The sequence below is a fragment of the Mastacembelus armatus genome, chromosome 3, assembly GCF_900324485.2.
Source record: "Mastacembelus armatus chromosome 3, fMasArm1.2, whole genome shotgun sequence".
Taxonomy (NCBI): Eukaryota; Metazoa; Chordata; class Actinopteri; order Synbranchiformes; family Mastacembelidae; genus Mastacembelus; species Mastacembelus armatus.
The window spans coordinates 8,262,894-8,279,577 of NC_046635.1; the positions used below are offsets into that span (position 1 = coordinate 8,262,894).

Consider the following 16,684-nt stretch of genomic DNA (forward strand, 5'->3'; position numbering starts at 1 on the left):
TACTTCTCATCGCTGTGATTTTACTGTCTACTTCTCTCTCTTCTCCTCTCCACAAATCCAAATTCTCTAAAACGTCCAAGATGGCTCTAGTGAACAAAAGTGTTTTTTTCCATTTTGGCTAGATATAATGAATTTTTCAACACTTCTCATCTGCAGGTGTGCAGAGGCATTGACAGCTCCTCTCATTGCAGAGGTAGTCACTGTCTAGAATCTATCTTAAGAGTTTGCCACTTATCCATGAGAGTTTACACTGCACTACTGGTGGCGTTTCTATTGTTCAGCAAGACAGGGATGTCCACATACATGTACAGTAGTTTCATATGTATATCTGCATTAATGAAAGATTACATATCAATATAAATCTAAAGGAATAGCAGGAATAGCAGATAAATTATATCAAAACTTGACACATTGTGCAAACACTGGATTGTTTATATCTTTAAACATTTTTTATTTTAGTTATCAAGATAAGCATTCATTCACTATCTCATTGATCATGTGTACTCCAAGGACAGTGTAAAATCTGGATGTCAGCAATAGGTTTACTGCTGAAGAGGTGGGTACTGCAGTGGGCTTCCCTCAGAGTCAGGACAGCAGTACAGCAATAGGTTCTGTCCTCCCTGGGAGGCTAGACAACATATGGCACTGTCTCCCAGTGAACAACACACCACCCAAGCAGCCTGCCAGCCTCAGTGAGCGTGTGCATGTTTGTGAGTGTCCGTATGTGTGTGTGTTTGTGTGTACAAGGAGAATGTGAAACTGTTTTCCTGTATGTTTGCAGGAGATGGAGCAAGAAAGAAGGCAGCCAGGTTTCTTTGCATGGGTAGTAAAATAAAACAATGAAATAAATCAAGGAAATTGTGCAAAGAAGATGTATGAGTACAGTAATGTTTTTCTCCCACACCTAGAGAAGCTAAACAGACAGCAAACATGACAAATGGTTTTAAAGCTTTTGTCACCATTATAACAAGCCATCTCCTGATGTAAACTCACTCAGATTATCTATTTTTATTCAAGCTGTATCTTGAAAATGTTTTTAAAAGGAATGGAAAATGGAAGAAGTATTAGATATTTACATCTCAAACCCATAACTTTGTGTGTATGCTTGTTTGAATGGGACACTATAATCCTTTCAACGGTCAGAGGCAGCATATTGTTGAGGATGCAGAAGAGAGTTAGTGAGCTGAATAAGACAGGAGGGGGTGGAAGTCTTGATCATCTGTCTGGCAGAATAGTTTCCATTTCCATATGTGAGAGTTAAAAGGGAAAGAAGAGAATCAATAAGGCATTAGTGGAAAGCCATCAAAAAATTCCAGAGCAATCTAAAGCTTATTACAGCCACTAGGTCAGGAAGTTGGATATCTTTTATTTAGTGTGAGTTACCTTAAGACTACAGTTAAATAAACTTTATTCCGTCCATTTGACCACGCTGCCTGCCTAAGTTATTCAGAGAAGGTGTAAATTACAATAACAAAGTTGCAGACATTGCAGTAACATTTATTGATTTACTGGGTTTATCCCCTGTAACTTTTTATAAAAATCTAAAATCTAAAGGGAGAATACACTGCAGCCAAACATATTTGCTGTCTGTGCATGTTGAATCCAAGTTCCTGTGCCAACTCAAACAATGCAGATCCACAGTGTACAGCCACTTCAAATCCTCTGGTAGATCTATCTGTCTAAGGCCATGATGATAGGCTCATATAAGCAGCTCATCGGCAGCCTGTTTGCCCATATGTGCCTCACACCCCATAGTCTCCTGTGGGTCCTGTCTCTGTGCAATGATACCGTCTCATCTGCCAATATGGACCACTTGGAAACACCCCCAGTCTCTCTTCTGGTTGGCCTAATCTACCCTAACTGACTAGTGTTATGATCTGCGCATAAAGTGTGGCCAATCTGTCCAATGAGTCAAGTGCCCAATCAAGAGCCGGCCAAAAAAAACCAAAACAATACAGGCACATACTGAATAAGAGAGTTTAACCTCTGACTGACATGCAGAGTCATGATGACAAGTGAAAATCAGATGAGGCCAAATGAGGGCAAGACTATACTGTCCAATAGTAAACACACAGGAACAAATAAAGCAAAAATCTTTTTTAAAAAAGTTTGACAATTCAAATAAGATAGACAGGCATCCTTGAATCAGAGAAGTCGGAGTAGAAGCAGTGGTAGAAGTGGTGTTTTGTCAGATCACTAAGGTGCGAATCCTCAGGGCCAGTATTGATGATGACATATGCTGTGGGAAGCAGACAGACAGGAAAGCAGGGTCCAGTGTCATATCTGTAGTGTGTGTCTGCAGGTCCCGTGCGGCGTGGGTTCGCTTATCCCCCTGCCACTGCACATATGTTTGGGACATGGAACAGTTGGACGTGGCCAAGGGCTAAAATGGGTCAGACCGACACAGATGGAGAAAAAAAAATCCCACTGGGTCACTGTCAGATGACTAACACCCACAGAAAAAAAGTGAGAGAATGTGTTTGTGTGTGTGTGTGTGTGTGTGTGTGTGTGCGTGCGTGCGTGCGTGCGTGCGTGCGTGCGTGTGTGTGTGTGTGTGTGTGTACATGTTTAAAGGAGAGATGTAGTCGAATTTTGACAGGGTTTAACAGCTTGCCAACAACATTTCTCTGGAAACAAGGCAAACAAAACAAGTTCTGAATTCTAATTGGGTCATGCAGTTCTCGAGTAGCCGAGAGCAAATCATGAACTCTAAAGAAAGCTGGTGGATGTCAAGAATTCCTTATATTAAATTCAGTTCTTTACTTTTTCATCTTCTCTTCCCTCTGCTGCTTCCCTTTACTCCATGTATAAACATGAGTCAAAAACGTATGATCAATAACTTGAGTCACTGTTCATATTGTCATTTAATACGGTAACTGTAAGCACACTTTCATTTTTTTACAAAGTGGCTAACTTAACAGTTTACATCTGAGATAAATGGTAGCTTTGGGTTTTTGCCCTGGGAACGTTCCATGTGAGGGCTTCTACAAGAAAAATCAATGGAGATTTTCTGGGCAGATGGAGAGGAGTTGACATTAAATGCACCTCAGCAATGAAATGGAAACACCCAGAGTAGCAGATGGTATATTCCATGACAAAAGGTTAAAAAAAAAAAAGATTGTGCTTTAAACAAAACAGCATTACACAGTTCTGTGTATATGATCTTATAGTTTGCAAAACAAGATGGATAAAAAAAATCAATCTTTGTCAGCAAAACTAGAAAGATGCCATTGGAAATTCTCCTTCAAGAGGGGAGATAATCTTCAGCCACAGTGGTCCTGCTCTGATTCAGCTATCCAGTGAAAATGTATTGCAAGTACATCAGGCAAATGTCCTTGGTTGTCAAAACCTCCATTAGAACTGGAATGTGAAGCAATAATTGTAAAGGTGGAAGGTTTCCCGCCCGTTCGTTCAATATAAAAATAGGAGGAAATTCCTTTAAATGTAATCCTTGGTTGCGTTTTGCTTTGATCATTCAACACCATTTCCCAATACAAAGGTCAATGCTGTCCGATGAAGAACATTGAGCTCAGAACACATTGCCTTATTGAACATTATGTTACTGTCATCTGTGATTATGTTTTGCTCACTGTGCTTGTTGATTAGAGGTTTTTAAAAAATCTATGTTTGTAAACTATGAGCTTCATGTAGTTTGTGGGTTTTTCACTGGGCCTCCTGAAAGCACTTATTTCTGAGGTAGAGTCATAAACAGTCATCACAGAGCATCCTTCATCTTTGACCTCAAATAAACCATGCTGGCACAGAAGGACATACAATTCCATTTGCAAATACAAGCCATGTTGTGAACCATGCATTAGTATGTGGGTGGCATGCGCTCTCTGAGGCAGTCATATGTTTACAGTGAATCTCTTGGATGAAAGTCAAGTTTGCAGCTGCAGCCTCAGAATAATTCATCGCCCGCCTTTTTACCCGGGAGGAGCCACAGGTAGTTGATGAAGTGGCAGTGCCAAGACTCCCAACTGGCGAAGACGAAGCACAGCTGCCAGGAGTCAGCGCGGCCAGATGCCGCTGCTGATGTACCATGTGCTCCAAGCAGGGCAACAGTGTGTTTGTGTGGGAGCTGGGATGGGAGGGGAGAGAACTGAGTGCTTGCCAAGACTTTCTCACATTGATGCCAACCTGACACATGCTTGGGTACTCCCCACGGTTTGTGTTACCATCTCAGCCTCTCTCACAGATCTGTGGGGGGTCCCCTCTTTCCCTTTTCCTCAGATGAAGTCTTTTGCCAAGATGGGAGTTGGCGCCTGCTTGCGGTGGTCTTGCCTATCTGTGACAAGATCCTTTCAGGTGGTCTTCGCAGAATGGCGTGTTGGCCACAGGCCACTGAAGCAGAATGCCCTCTTTTTCTTACCAGATATTCAGTCTAATCATGTTTTCGCTATTACCATAATCATAATTCCTTGTGGTAGCCATGTCTTGTCCTCTCACACCTGCCGAAAAGACGAACAGACATATACAGGATTACCTTTATCTTCCACTCTTCATCCATCCCTGCATGTCTCCAGCTGTAAATAACTGTCTCAATAGCTCAGATTCCAGTCCCCATATCATGCATGTCAAAAATATGGCCAACTTCCAGGATACAAATCCAAAAACATGGGTCGTCTTTACCTTGTTTCGTTTCACCAGAGACAACATTTGGTCATTTTTTTTGGTGAATCCTTAGAAAATACGGTAGTGCCATCTGCATCAAAAAAGACTCAAGACTGTGCGTATGTCCTACAATTAAAGAATTCTCTAGAATTTACATAGCTCCTGGGGTAGCATAACATCCCCTTGAATAACGTTTTCCCCACGAATGGGACCGAGTGGTCTTTGACGATACTATTCCTGGGTGTAGAGGGGAGTTCTCTGAAACAAAGGCTCCAATTTCGTTAGGAACATGCCATCCTCGTTTGCAGTGTAGGGGGTTTGGGGAGGGAAGTGAAAACTTTTTGAACGTGTGCCATGTCTTTACCATTCTCTTATCTGAGGCCCTCGACTGCCAGCTGGCGGCTGAATGTGCCCACTTGCAGTGTGATGATGAAGCCAGCCAAGCTAGTTGGCACACTGAGTGGTAGGACTGACATGTGATCTAAAGCCAAATACAGCTCTGTGTAGGGTAGCTGTATATAAGCTGCACTCTCCTTCCCTGTCCTTCTCTTGGGACAGCGGCTCACCATTGGTGAGCAGGTCTTAAAAAATGGGGGGAGGTCTTGACAGCAAACACCAATCTCAGTTAAAAACTGCAGCATGGCAACACAATACATGACAGTAGCTCCATAATCAAGATCAATCAGATGAACTTTATTAGTCTCTGAAGGGAAATTCAAGACACATCAGATCATGTGTAACATGTAAAATAAGGGTAGATATATCAAAATTGATCTAAAATAAACAATTAATTCACCATGAAAGCGATACATTTTAATAATTTAATGCAGAGATGAGATCATGGTTGCGCTCACTTTCAAAACTAATATGAAACACCTGACAAGCAAACTCCATCCCCTTTTTCATTATCTACTGTGTATCCTGCAGAGGATCATGGGAGCACTGGAGCCAATCCATAGAGGGAGAGAGGGTTGGGCGGATCAGCAGTCTGTCACAGAACTGCCACAGAGACAGACAACCACTCACATTCACACCTACGGGCAATTTAGAGTCTGACAAGCAAAGTGAAGGTCAACATTGAATTTCTGTATAAAAATAAATCATACTACTCTTTTGCTCTTGATTATGGTGATTTGGTGTAGCCTATATGCACCTGTCCTACTACACCTTAAAACCTTTTAATGCTCTCTTTAACCAGTAGGAGGGAATAATATTGTATATTGTATATTGGAGCCTATCTATAAAGCCCTAATATCCTGTCACATATAAACACAGTACCACAGTGCTTTCAAATTCAGGTCAAAGAATATTTCAGCACTTGTTATACTACATGCTCAAAGTGACATAAAAAAGACAGAAAAAACTGATGTCCGGTATTATGGTGCAAAATACTTTCACTTAATTTTAAATATTTAAGTACAGCCTATGTAACATATAACCACATTTTTTAAATGTGAAACTACTTGTGTGTGAATTTTCTGTTTATTGTGAAACTATATACACTTGTACTTACAGTACTTCATTCCTGTCTTTAAGAACAGCTCATGATCTCCCTGACCATATGAGCCTGTTTAAATAAAGATGAAACACATTTTACATTAGAAATATGTTATTACACTAACAGTATTTATTACAGTCTCAGTAGCTCCATAACAGCCGGAAATGTTGTTTGTGCTGACGAGGAAGGAACTTGTAGGCTACATGTTTCATGCCGGAAGATTAATATCGTGCGCCGTCCTTCACTAGAAAGTGTCCCGGCTCGTCTTTCAGCTAAGGTGAGTGTGAATTGACAGAGGCATGTGTGTAGTGTAGCTCATATATTATTCTCCTTAGAAAAGGGACTCTTATTGTCGGTGTTCTGGTCGGTCAGTATCGAGGTGCATTTACTCTTTGTTTTAAAATGAGCGACGCCCGTGTCGGTCAATAAAACGCGGCTTTAAGGTAGTTTAGACAATGAAAAGAAGTGTTGGAAATCACGAAACTGCAGTTTGTTTTTTAAATAAACTGACTTTGTTATCAGGTTGGTAGCAAACTTGTTTTTGTTTTTCATGGCCAGCAGTTCAACAACTGGAAATTGCTGATACTCCAGAAATTGCACATCAGTTGCATTTGCAGGGCACTGCTCTGTCTGTGTGAAAGGTGCACAATGTCTGCTGTTACTCTGCAGGGAACTGTCCAGAGTCTGACAAATTACTGTGGAAAATGGCATTTTAGCTTTGGATTGAGTTTTTAGCAGAAAGGCTGCATTACAAACTGCTGTTATAGCGTGTGCTGAGCCCATACGTGAGACTAGGAGTCAGGATGTCTCATTTATTTCTCCTAAATCACCCAGCTTTAAACGTGCAATACTGAATCACTGGACAGTCCTCAATGTCAATCAACCAATTTCATGTTCAATCTGCCACTTTTTCTGCTTACTGTGTTTCAAAAGTATAGAAAAAGAATAGATGTAAGCTTCAGGCAGTGACTTTGTTTGAAATAGTGCATGTAATGCTTGATGCCTGTTTGTCAAATTGAAGTAGGTCAAGAGCATAATTATATGCATCACAGGTGAGTTTAGATCCTTTTTAGGGCTGCTCAAGCTCACTTAAATTTCATCTAAGCACCCCTAAAAATGAAGATAATTGTTAACTAATGTCAGATTTCACAAACACATTGTTCAACAACACACAAGCAATGTAGGAGAAGAAGAAGGTAGCAGTGGATTTCATGGTGGAGATTAAATCCACAAGTTGAAAAACAAATACAGTTGCTCCCTGTTCTGACTGTAAACATTGGGTCATTGTTACTGTGACTTAGAAAGTGTGTGTCACAGCTCCATGGTGTAAACATGGTCAAAAAACATTAGCTGACTTAGCTGCACACTTGCCATGTAACTCATGCCCTTTAGTATTTCAGTGTAAGTGCTAAGAAATAGCAATAAAGTGTAGTATTATAATGCACTGGAGTTATTCTTCTTCAGTAACAAATGAAAGAAAACTCAGTTGTATGTTTACAACAGACATAAGCGGAACTGCTTCACATGGCAAATTAACAAGCAATTGCAAAGTTGCATCAGTTTTTATGATGGAATTAGACACATTGGCTATGCAGTTACAGAAATGGAAATCTGTTCTTCTGTAGATGGATATACAACCAGGTTCAGGTGAGAAAGTGAGGTCAAAATGACACTACCTGACTGCATTGCACACAACAACCATGTATTCAATTAGAATCACCAATTTATGCCCTTTACAAGATTGTAGATTTTATGATTGGATGTTAAGTTTGCTATTTGGTTGAGAGCACAGTGAAGGAGAGAGGAGGACAGCGATGGAGACAAGGAGACAGAGCAGGATTTAGTCAACAGAAAGAAAAGCCCTGTATAAATGCCACATTGTCCTTAGGGGCTGAGCCCCCCGGACTCTACAGTCACACCTGATATGCATATCTGCATTTTGAGGAGATGAGTCTTTGTGTGCCGTTTGATGAAGCTAAGCTCACATTGTTATTTTTTTTTTTCTTGTCAGCTTACAGGCATCATTCGATATGAGCAGATGTCGTCTTGAGGTTCAAAGTCAGGAGGGTCAGGAACAGCTCAGTCTCAAACATGCTGTCAAAATTTGTTTCTGCTCCTTACCACTCAATGAGGTGGACTTTGCCGAGTTGGAAAACCATTCTTTACAGAACCTACTGCCCATCAGAGCCAGAGCAATGGCTACTGGGAACTGTGGTTCAAAGAAGGGCTCATGGATGGACTGCAGCCCGTTCATCAAGGACAAACCAGATGCCAGTGTTTGCCAAAGCTCCAGCATTTGGAGATAAGGTTGCTATCATAGACAGCTTTGGCAGTCATAGCTACAAGCAGCTATATTGCAGCAGCTTAGGTCTTGCAGTTAGAATCAGTACAGCACTCAACTCTGACAGTGGAGGTGTGGAAGGGAAACGAATCTCCTTCCTGTGTGCGAATGATGCTTCCTATACAGTGGCACAGTGGGCAGCTTGGATGAGTGGCGGGACGGCAGTGCCACTGTATCGAAAACACCCTCTGTCGGAACTAGAGTACATAATCTCTGACTCACAGAGTTCGCTCCTGGTGGCAGGGCATCCCTATGCTGAAACACTCGAGCCGCTGGCTAAGAGGTTGGGGCTGCCGTGCCTGCAACTACCCACTACCTCTAACCTGGGCACTTTAGCTGACGCAGACACCCAAGTGAACGAGGCAGCCATAACAGACTGGGCTGATCGACCAGCTATGATCGTCTACACTAGTGGTACCACAGGGAGACCCAAAGGTGTACTGCATACACACAGCAACATCCAAGCCATGGTAAATGTTGTCTTTTAAATCATTACATTGGTGCCAAAGCAAATTATATTTCACTTGCTTTTTGCTTTTAGTTTGATGATGGTAGATTTTTATTCACAGCAGCAAATGTTAGTTCGCAACTTTGATTTAGCAGAGGATGGTACAGTGCATGCTAATGGACTAAAAGACTGTGAATAATTTAAATAACAAGCAGTGCGGGTTGTCTGTGGAGCAGCTATAAGGCCTTTAAAACTATTAGGTTGTCCTAAACTTTTAAGACAGCTAAACAAAACACTACTTCACTGTAAGCAAAACAAAAAATGACTTTTCCACCATACCCTTTATTTAATTCTGTTTTATATAATTTAACAAATTTATTTAATATTTCTCTCAAGATTTGTGATGTTTCAGGTTAATATTAAATTTACACAAAGCAACCTTAGGAAAGTTTGTCCTTTTTATGTTTATTATCACAAATATAACATACTTTATACAGTGAGTTAGGGTATTAATGTTACAGCCAGACTAATAAACCGGCCAGAATGATATATACTGCTTATAGCAGATATATGAGTGTATATTGATTGTATTATATTGATTTCTCAAATGTGAAATGTCCCTGTCAAAATATGTATGTTTTACAGAGAAACTGAAACTAAGAGATCCATGGCAAGACTATGGTGTATGTTTATGTAAAGAGATAAATACTGGTTGCGCTCAGATATTTTAAATTCTAATATCATATCAGCATTGGGTTCAAAGACATTGTCGGACTGGAACTAATTCTATATATTAGTGTTTGTGACTCTATGCTGTTTGTCTTTTGATTTGAGTGTTTTTTGAACATTTGGGCATGAATAGAGAAGAGTAAATCATTCATTTAGATAGTATTGCAGCTTGTTTGATATGTGTGGTAAAGGACCACAGTAATAAAGAACAGACACATACAGGCAGTAGTGTGTGTTGGTCTGTTGTCTGTGATTTTGCACAATTTCCCTCTTGATAAACACAGTACTATAAAAACAAACTGCTAGTATAGTGTTTAAATAGCTTCCAGTGTTTTTGTGAGGATTTTTTTTAAATAACCAAGTCCATGTTTTTTACTCTAACTTATTATATATTGACAAGTTAAATGACCCTATGTCATGTTGTACTGCATTCTCACAAAACAATATAGTAATGTTTTTGAGTACATTATGTTTTCATGCAGCCAGAAGTCTTTTAGACACCCACAACTTTCATATCTGATTTCCTCATTATCATTTCTCTTTTGTTCCAGTTGGGTTTTCAAAATAAGCACTCATTTTATGACATTAAGGCTCTCCTGAAGATTTTCCTGTATATTTGTAAGAAAAATTGACCTAGATGTTCAATAGTGTGGAAAATTAAATCATTCTGGAAGACGACAGAGCTTCATTTGTCTCCGGTTGGCCCACGGAATCGAGTGAATGATTAAGTGAGTCTGTCTTTTTTTTTTTCCTGGATGGCAACAACATGAGGTTGTCAGTTTTTAGAAAGCTCTGCTGTCAGGTTTAACGTCAGTGAATTCTTAGGACAAACTAAGGAATTTAAGCTTGCCAAATCACTTTTGAGTTTAAGCTTGCATTTCAGATGACCATCTCATCCCAATCTTACGCTTTCCCCATTTTTGGCAATGTGTGTACTATATGCACTGAATGTTCATTGCATCGTGTGTTGTGCATGTATTGAATTGCCTGCTTATGCAGACAGTAATGTGGGCCTTTTCCCTAGTGAACAGAAAAATTAAAAGCCTACGTGAATATCCTCTAACCTGATTACCGAGGTGCAGTGTGGCTGTGCTGTGCTTTGTGCATGATTGTTAAAGATGCCAACATCATGAACAATCTAACACAACTACTCAAAGCCATCTGTGGGATCAGAAATTGCAATAATGTCTGTAACAAAAGACCACTCCACACTGACCTACATGAGAATTCAAATACTGACTCTTAAGGCAAACATTAACATGAAGTCTGATCTCTGCATGCATGCGTGTTTCTGCAGGTGCACCAGCTATTTCTATTTCCAGAACACCTGTGCACTAGAATAAGTTTTAATGCAGCACCAAGGTGAAAACCACCTTTTATTTACAGAAGCAACATTTTTTTTTCTCCACATGTTGCCTTATAATGTCACATTCAGAGATAAACATGTAAAACCTATACAGAGACAGTCCCCCAGTTTGCTGCTAACCAATATCATAAGTGCAAGCATGATGTCTATTGCTGTTGTAAGGCCACTAAAATGATCAGCTCTAAATGGCACCTAAACAAAACTTTGCAGAAAGTTTGTGGAGTTATTCATTGGATGGAATTTGAGATTCCGAGCTACAAAATATAATTTCAGCTGATTTTACTTTCCTTGCATAAAAGAAGCTGACCAGTATGAATTATGCTCGAAAGGTTCACACGTAAACTGCATTAACAATGACACAAAAATCAAATAATCTCAGGACATATTTTTCTTATATTCACCCAGAAAAGTCAAGGTTCAAGTTCATTTTACAAACAGTACTACAGAAAGACCCAACAGATACTACATAAAAGCTTTTTTTAAAAATGCTCTCTTCTCTTTTACTTTCACTTTTTACAATGGTGAAGAATTCAAAGAAGTCGCACAAAATCAATTGTGCAATCTGAAAGTGACAAATGACACCATGAAGGAGATTATTGTAGCAAATGTCTGCACCAGTGGAAGCTGCTTGAGGCGATTTATTTTTTAAAAAATATGACACGCTGAACCCCTCCTTTCTTTGCTCTCCTTCCTCTTCCCTAGACCCAGTGTCTGGTTTCAGAATGGGCTTGGTCCAAAGATGACGTCATCCTCCACACCTTGCCGCTCCACCACGTCCATGGCATCGTTAACAAGCTGTTGTGCCCTCTCTCGGTGGGCTCCACCTGTGTCATGCTGCCTGAATTCCAGCCTGAGAAGGTCTAGAATCCACTGTCTTTTTTGTTAAATCTCAGAAAACCTTTCATTACCACCTCTTAACAAAATAGGCAGCCATAAGCCTCAGCGGGCTACCGTAAGAGCCAAGCTATCGCCAACACTGAGACTAAGAGGTATTTTATATTTAGAACATTAACCCTTCTTGTGTTTCCTTTACCCCTTCCACTTTTCTTCCATCCTTCTCTTCTCCTCACTTCATCTCCTCTCCCTTTTTCATTCTATCAGTCTCTCCTCCTCCTCTTTCTCCACTTCTCTCTCTGACTGTCAAACTAAGTGTTTGGGGCTCAGTGATGAATTGCCCTGTGTGGCTTTGTGTCTGACCAATGCCGACTCACGGCCGGGGCTTAAGCAGCAGATCAATCGATGAACTGACATTGAAGGATGATAGTGCTTGTTTGGCCCTGAGGAAGGAGGGGAAGATGGGGTGCTAAGTGTTTGTATAGGAGCGCAGTTACACATTTTCAAATGTGTGTGTGTTTTTGTTTGTATGTCAGGACCTCTACAATAAAGAATAGATCTTTAAAGGACATCTGTCAACATGGGTATTGCTACACTCACATGGTTATCAGTATTCAGCTGTCATCCTGACCTTGCACACCAAAGCACAAAACCCCTTTTCTCACCGTCAGAAAAAAAGCCTTTATTCCCCTCCTCTTCAAGTTACAGTACATTGATGAAGTGATTGATAATCTGCCTCTTCTATCCCATAAGATCTCTGAAGAGAAGCCCAGGCAGCAGAGGCTGGCATTGATTTTTGCTGATTTCTCCCGGAGATAGTGACAGAAATTTTCAGTGCAGGAAAGTGATCCAGTAAATCGCACATACAATTATTTCATTTTGACAGGGGCAGATAGTCTTGATGGACTTTGTACACCACTGACCAGATTTTGTTTATTTGAGCACCCGCTGACTGCTCAAATAAACTTCCAAGAAATTACTCATTAAGACATTTAACATGAATTAAACTCATGTAATAGCAGAGATGTTGAGATATTTATCAAGAGAAAAAAACCACATTAATTTATTGTGCTCTAACAGGTAGAGGTGTTTTATTAAATATCGTACAGCAGTTTGACCAGTTCAATAAGCCACTAGTGATATTGGCTTAGATTGTACAAGACCTGTGGAAATGCAGTTTTTTTTTTTAATACCAAATTGATTCTAGGGATGACACTGGTGCTCTACTGTAGACCAATCTGTTATACAAACCATCAGCATGTCATAGTTTTTATGTTTTTTTTAAATACACTATCTTAGCTTCAAGCACTAGCACTAGATGAACTCTTTGTGGTTTTGAATAAAATGTCTCATGAAATATAGGAATTGTTGAAAGTACTGGTGCTCAGACATTATGTCAGGAATAACTCTCATCACCTAGAGCTATCATCAGGCCAACATTTCAAATTGCTCAGTACTTTGATTTAAATTTCTGCAAACCTGACATTCCCATCAGCTGCTGTTGTGCTTTATTTTTAATGTTATTTAGTGAATGTTCAGGAATATATATATATATATATATATGCACTGTGTCATTCTGTGATGGAAAATGAGGTTTCTATATAATACCTCATTTATGATACATTATGATGCAGGCCGTGGCTCTGGGTTCTCATGACATCCTGTCCCCTAGCTGCAGGCCAGCTCTTTGAAGGACATAAATTGCTTTCCTCTTCCCTTCACACTGGACTTGGTTGAAGCGCTCCAGTGCACTTGATAGACACCACCCAGGACGGTCAGGGCACACTCAGTTAGTAATCCTTCTTTCTGCACCCTGTTTGTGTACAGGTGAGCTATGAACACCCAACTTGTAATAATATTGTCAGAAATGGGATAGTTATCTGATCAGCCCCAATCATTTCAGCTTTCTTCTCTATTTGTCTGTATATTTCAGTTATCTTTGTTTATTAGAGGCTAAAAAGGTGAAAGATGGAGTAGTTAGTAGATAATAGATAAGGTGAGTCTAGGATGAGATGGCTCAAAGGAGAAGTGAAAGGAATTTAGAAATTGCTGGCATATTAAGAAGGATGTGGTGGTACTGTAAGTGAGAGGGATGATGGTAGAGAATGCAGTTTTCTGTGTGTATGCGTATAGATATGTATGTGTGTGTGTGAGAAAGAGAGCGTAAGATAGAGAAGGACTGCAGAGGCAGCCAAGCAGGAAATTATGAAATGGAGAGAGAAGGTAAGTGAATGTGAGATAGGAAGTGAAGGGGAGAAGGGAAGATGTGGGGTCAGAGATGAAAGTATAGAATGAAAACGAAGCACTGGGGAAATTAAGGTAGAATGAAAGAAGAAAAAGTGTGGATAAGTAGTCTGAGAGAGGAGGGGAGGGAAGACAGCTGGGGAGGAGCACTTGTATCCCGGGTAGTGGGGGGAGACGGGACTTAGGAAAGATGTTGTTCACCTTCACTTAATTCATGCTGTCGTCCCATCCTCCATTCTGTGATGTACCCAGACTGTGCATGTGTGCGCGATGAGGTGGAGTGGTTGGGGCAGAGTATGTAAAATGGATTTGTCCTTGAAGTGTATATGTGCACACACTCTACGATGTATGTTTATGTCCATTTAAATGTTTAATGCAGTATGTGACTCTTTCTGGAATATTCATAAAACCTCATTGGTCCAAAGTAGCCATAGAGAAGGCCTTTAAACTGGCCTACATGCCAGCTCTGCCCTACAGCATCCTGCTGTTTCCTTTCCCCTGACCTTTACAAATCTTAACTTCTTTTCTTGTTTGTGTGTGTGTGTGCGCGTGCGTGCGTGCGTGCGTGCGTGTGTGTTGACAGGTGTAATATGAGGAAGCTGTATGGGCTTTACTCTGCCATTTACATCAAATGAAAGAAAAAAAAAGTCACTTTTTCTTTCACATACACTAATGGGGTGTACCTGGATATACTAATTTAGTTTGCCTCCATTCCCATCCATTAGATACACTTTATTTTATGCCTGTCTTTATCGCTCCCTTCATTCCTCCTCTTTTAGATATGTTGTGCTTATCTCTCTTTCTCCTCTCTCTTTCTGTATGTCTGTTTTTCCCAGGTTTGGGAGGTGCTGTTGAGCTCTAAGGCTCCCCTGGTTAATGTGTTTATGGCCGTGCCAACTATCTACTCTAAGCTGATCCAGTACTATGATCAACACTTCACACAGCCTCATGTCAAGGACTTTGTCAAAGCGGTCTGCAAAGAGAGGATCAGGTACAGGCTGTGTGATTAATGATTGACAGCTTTCTTACAGGTAGATGTATATTTAGACACATGTATATGTGTGTGTATATATATATATATATATATATATATATAGACTGGTGACTGATTAAGTGGGAAACTGATATAATAAGCAAGCACTGAAGTTGCTTCCTTACAGGGAACAAAGTATTGCTTAGTGTGAATGAGACTGTGCATCACTGAGTGAGGTTGGCTCACCAACACCATCATCAAAAGACTGGATTGAATATCTTTTGGTAGTGAAGAGAAAAGAGCAGTGAAGCAGGTCCACATACTTATTTTTGCTCAACACCTTGCTTCTTGTTTATATGTACTGTATGCATATATATCAGTATAGGGATAGGATATTGGTTTCAGAGGTTGTTTTATTGCCCTTTGATATCTATAGATTTTATGTATCATCAGTTTGTGTAGTTTCTGCTGTTTTCTAAATTGTTGGCTGTGTGATGCCAATGTGCACAAATGTCCTCTGCTCATTGACTTCCAGAGAACACTCACGCCACATGTGAATGTTGAACAATGCAAGAAATAATGTGAATTGTGCATGAGCAAAATGTGTCCTAATTACATGCAACATGCTTAAGTTTTTTCATTAACTTTTGTGGCCACTGTTCTCCTCATCCCCTGTTGATTTTGCATCTGGGAGAGCTTAAATTGACATGTTTCATAAAGTTTTTATGGCCCAATATAACTTAGAAATGTGTTACTTGGAGCCTGGAGTGTTTCCTTCATATCCCGCCTTCTGCTCTCCAGGTTGATGGTTTCAGGTTCGGCTGCTCTTCCTCTTCCAACTCTGCAGCGCTGGGAGGAGATTACAGGACACACACTGCTGGAACGCTATGGCATGACTGAGTTTGGGATGGCGCTCTCCAACCCTCTGAAGGGTCCACGCATCCCAGGTACACACACAGACCTGCACGGTTACTTTACTAAGTAAAAAAGTAAACTAAGGTCAAACTCAGACTAACTGCAGTTGCAACCTCAGGTGTCAGAACACTAACCAAGACAGTTGAAAATGGTTTCATGCCAACTGCAGTATCAACAGCAGGAAATGAAGCCAGAACAACACACACGGGTTTGACATCTGATGCTCAGTTACTTTAAGCCATGCCACAGCCTGAAAACAGCCCACATATGTGTCTCTCTTTCGTCAGCAAATGCTAAGGCTATAAAAATGCAGCACCATCAGCACCATCAGGTTTAGGTGTTGTGCTCTCCAGTGATTTTGTCATTATTGTGTGATCTGGAGATGGAATTAAAATGAAAAGTAATGGAGCAGTGGACCAAGGTTTGGCTTTCCATTCTTTTTTACACAAAGTTTATTGTGGAGCAAGTGATAATAGCACATCCCATGAAGTGTTCCTTTGCTGAATTGTTGGTGAGATCTGGTGTGAATTCAAACAGGGCCAAATCAAGGTTTACAAATGAAATGAATGAAATGCCAACGCTGTAATGACAGTCTTCATAATTCAGTTTTCCCATATTGTTCTGCATTTCTGACGTACAAAACTAAACTGTAGGTCTGACCACACATTTCTCTATTGCATATCTCTGTCAAAAAATCTCTGACACTCACTTTAACTTCACTC

The 16,684-nt window shown here is 40.3% G+C and overlaps 1 protein-coding gene across 8 annotated transcripts in view; it reads left to right on the forward strand.

The window, feature by feature from the left end:
• Positions 1–6,312: 6,312 nt before the first annotated feature.
• acsf3 (acyl-CoA synthetase family member 3) overlaps positions 6,313–16,684 on the forward strand; it is a 29,722-nt gene continuing 19,350 nt past the window's right edge. For 5 of the 8 annotated variants that reach the window (XM_026320359.2, XM_026320360.1, XM_026320356.2 and 2 more), the window contains exons 1-5: positions 6,318–6,389; positions 8,124–8,923; positions 11,699–11,854; positions 14,911–15,065; positions 15,849–15,994. In XM_026320359.2, coding sequence (XP_026176144.1) covers positions 8,204–8,923; positions 11,699–11,854; positions 14,911–15,065; positions 15,849–15,994 — 1,177 coding nt within the window. In that variant the 5' untranslated portion in view covers positions 6,318–6,389; positions 8,124–8,203. The other 3 variants (XM_026320358.1, XM_026320357.1, XM_026320364.1) reach the window with 3 other exon arrangements.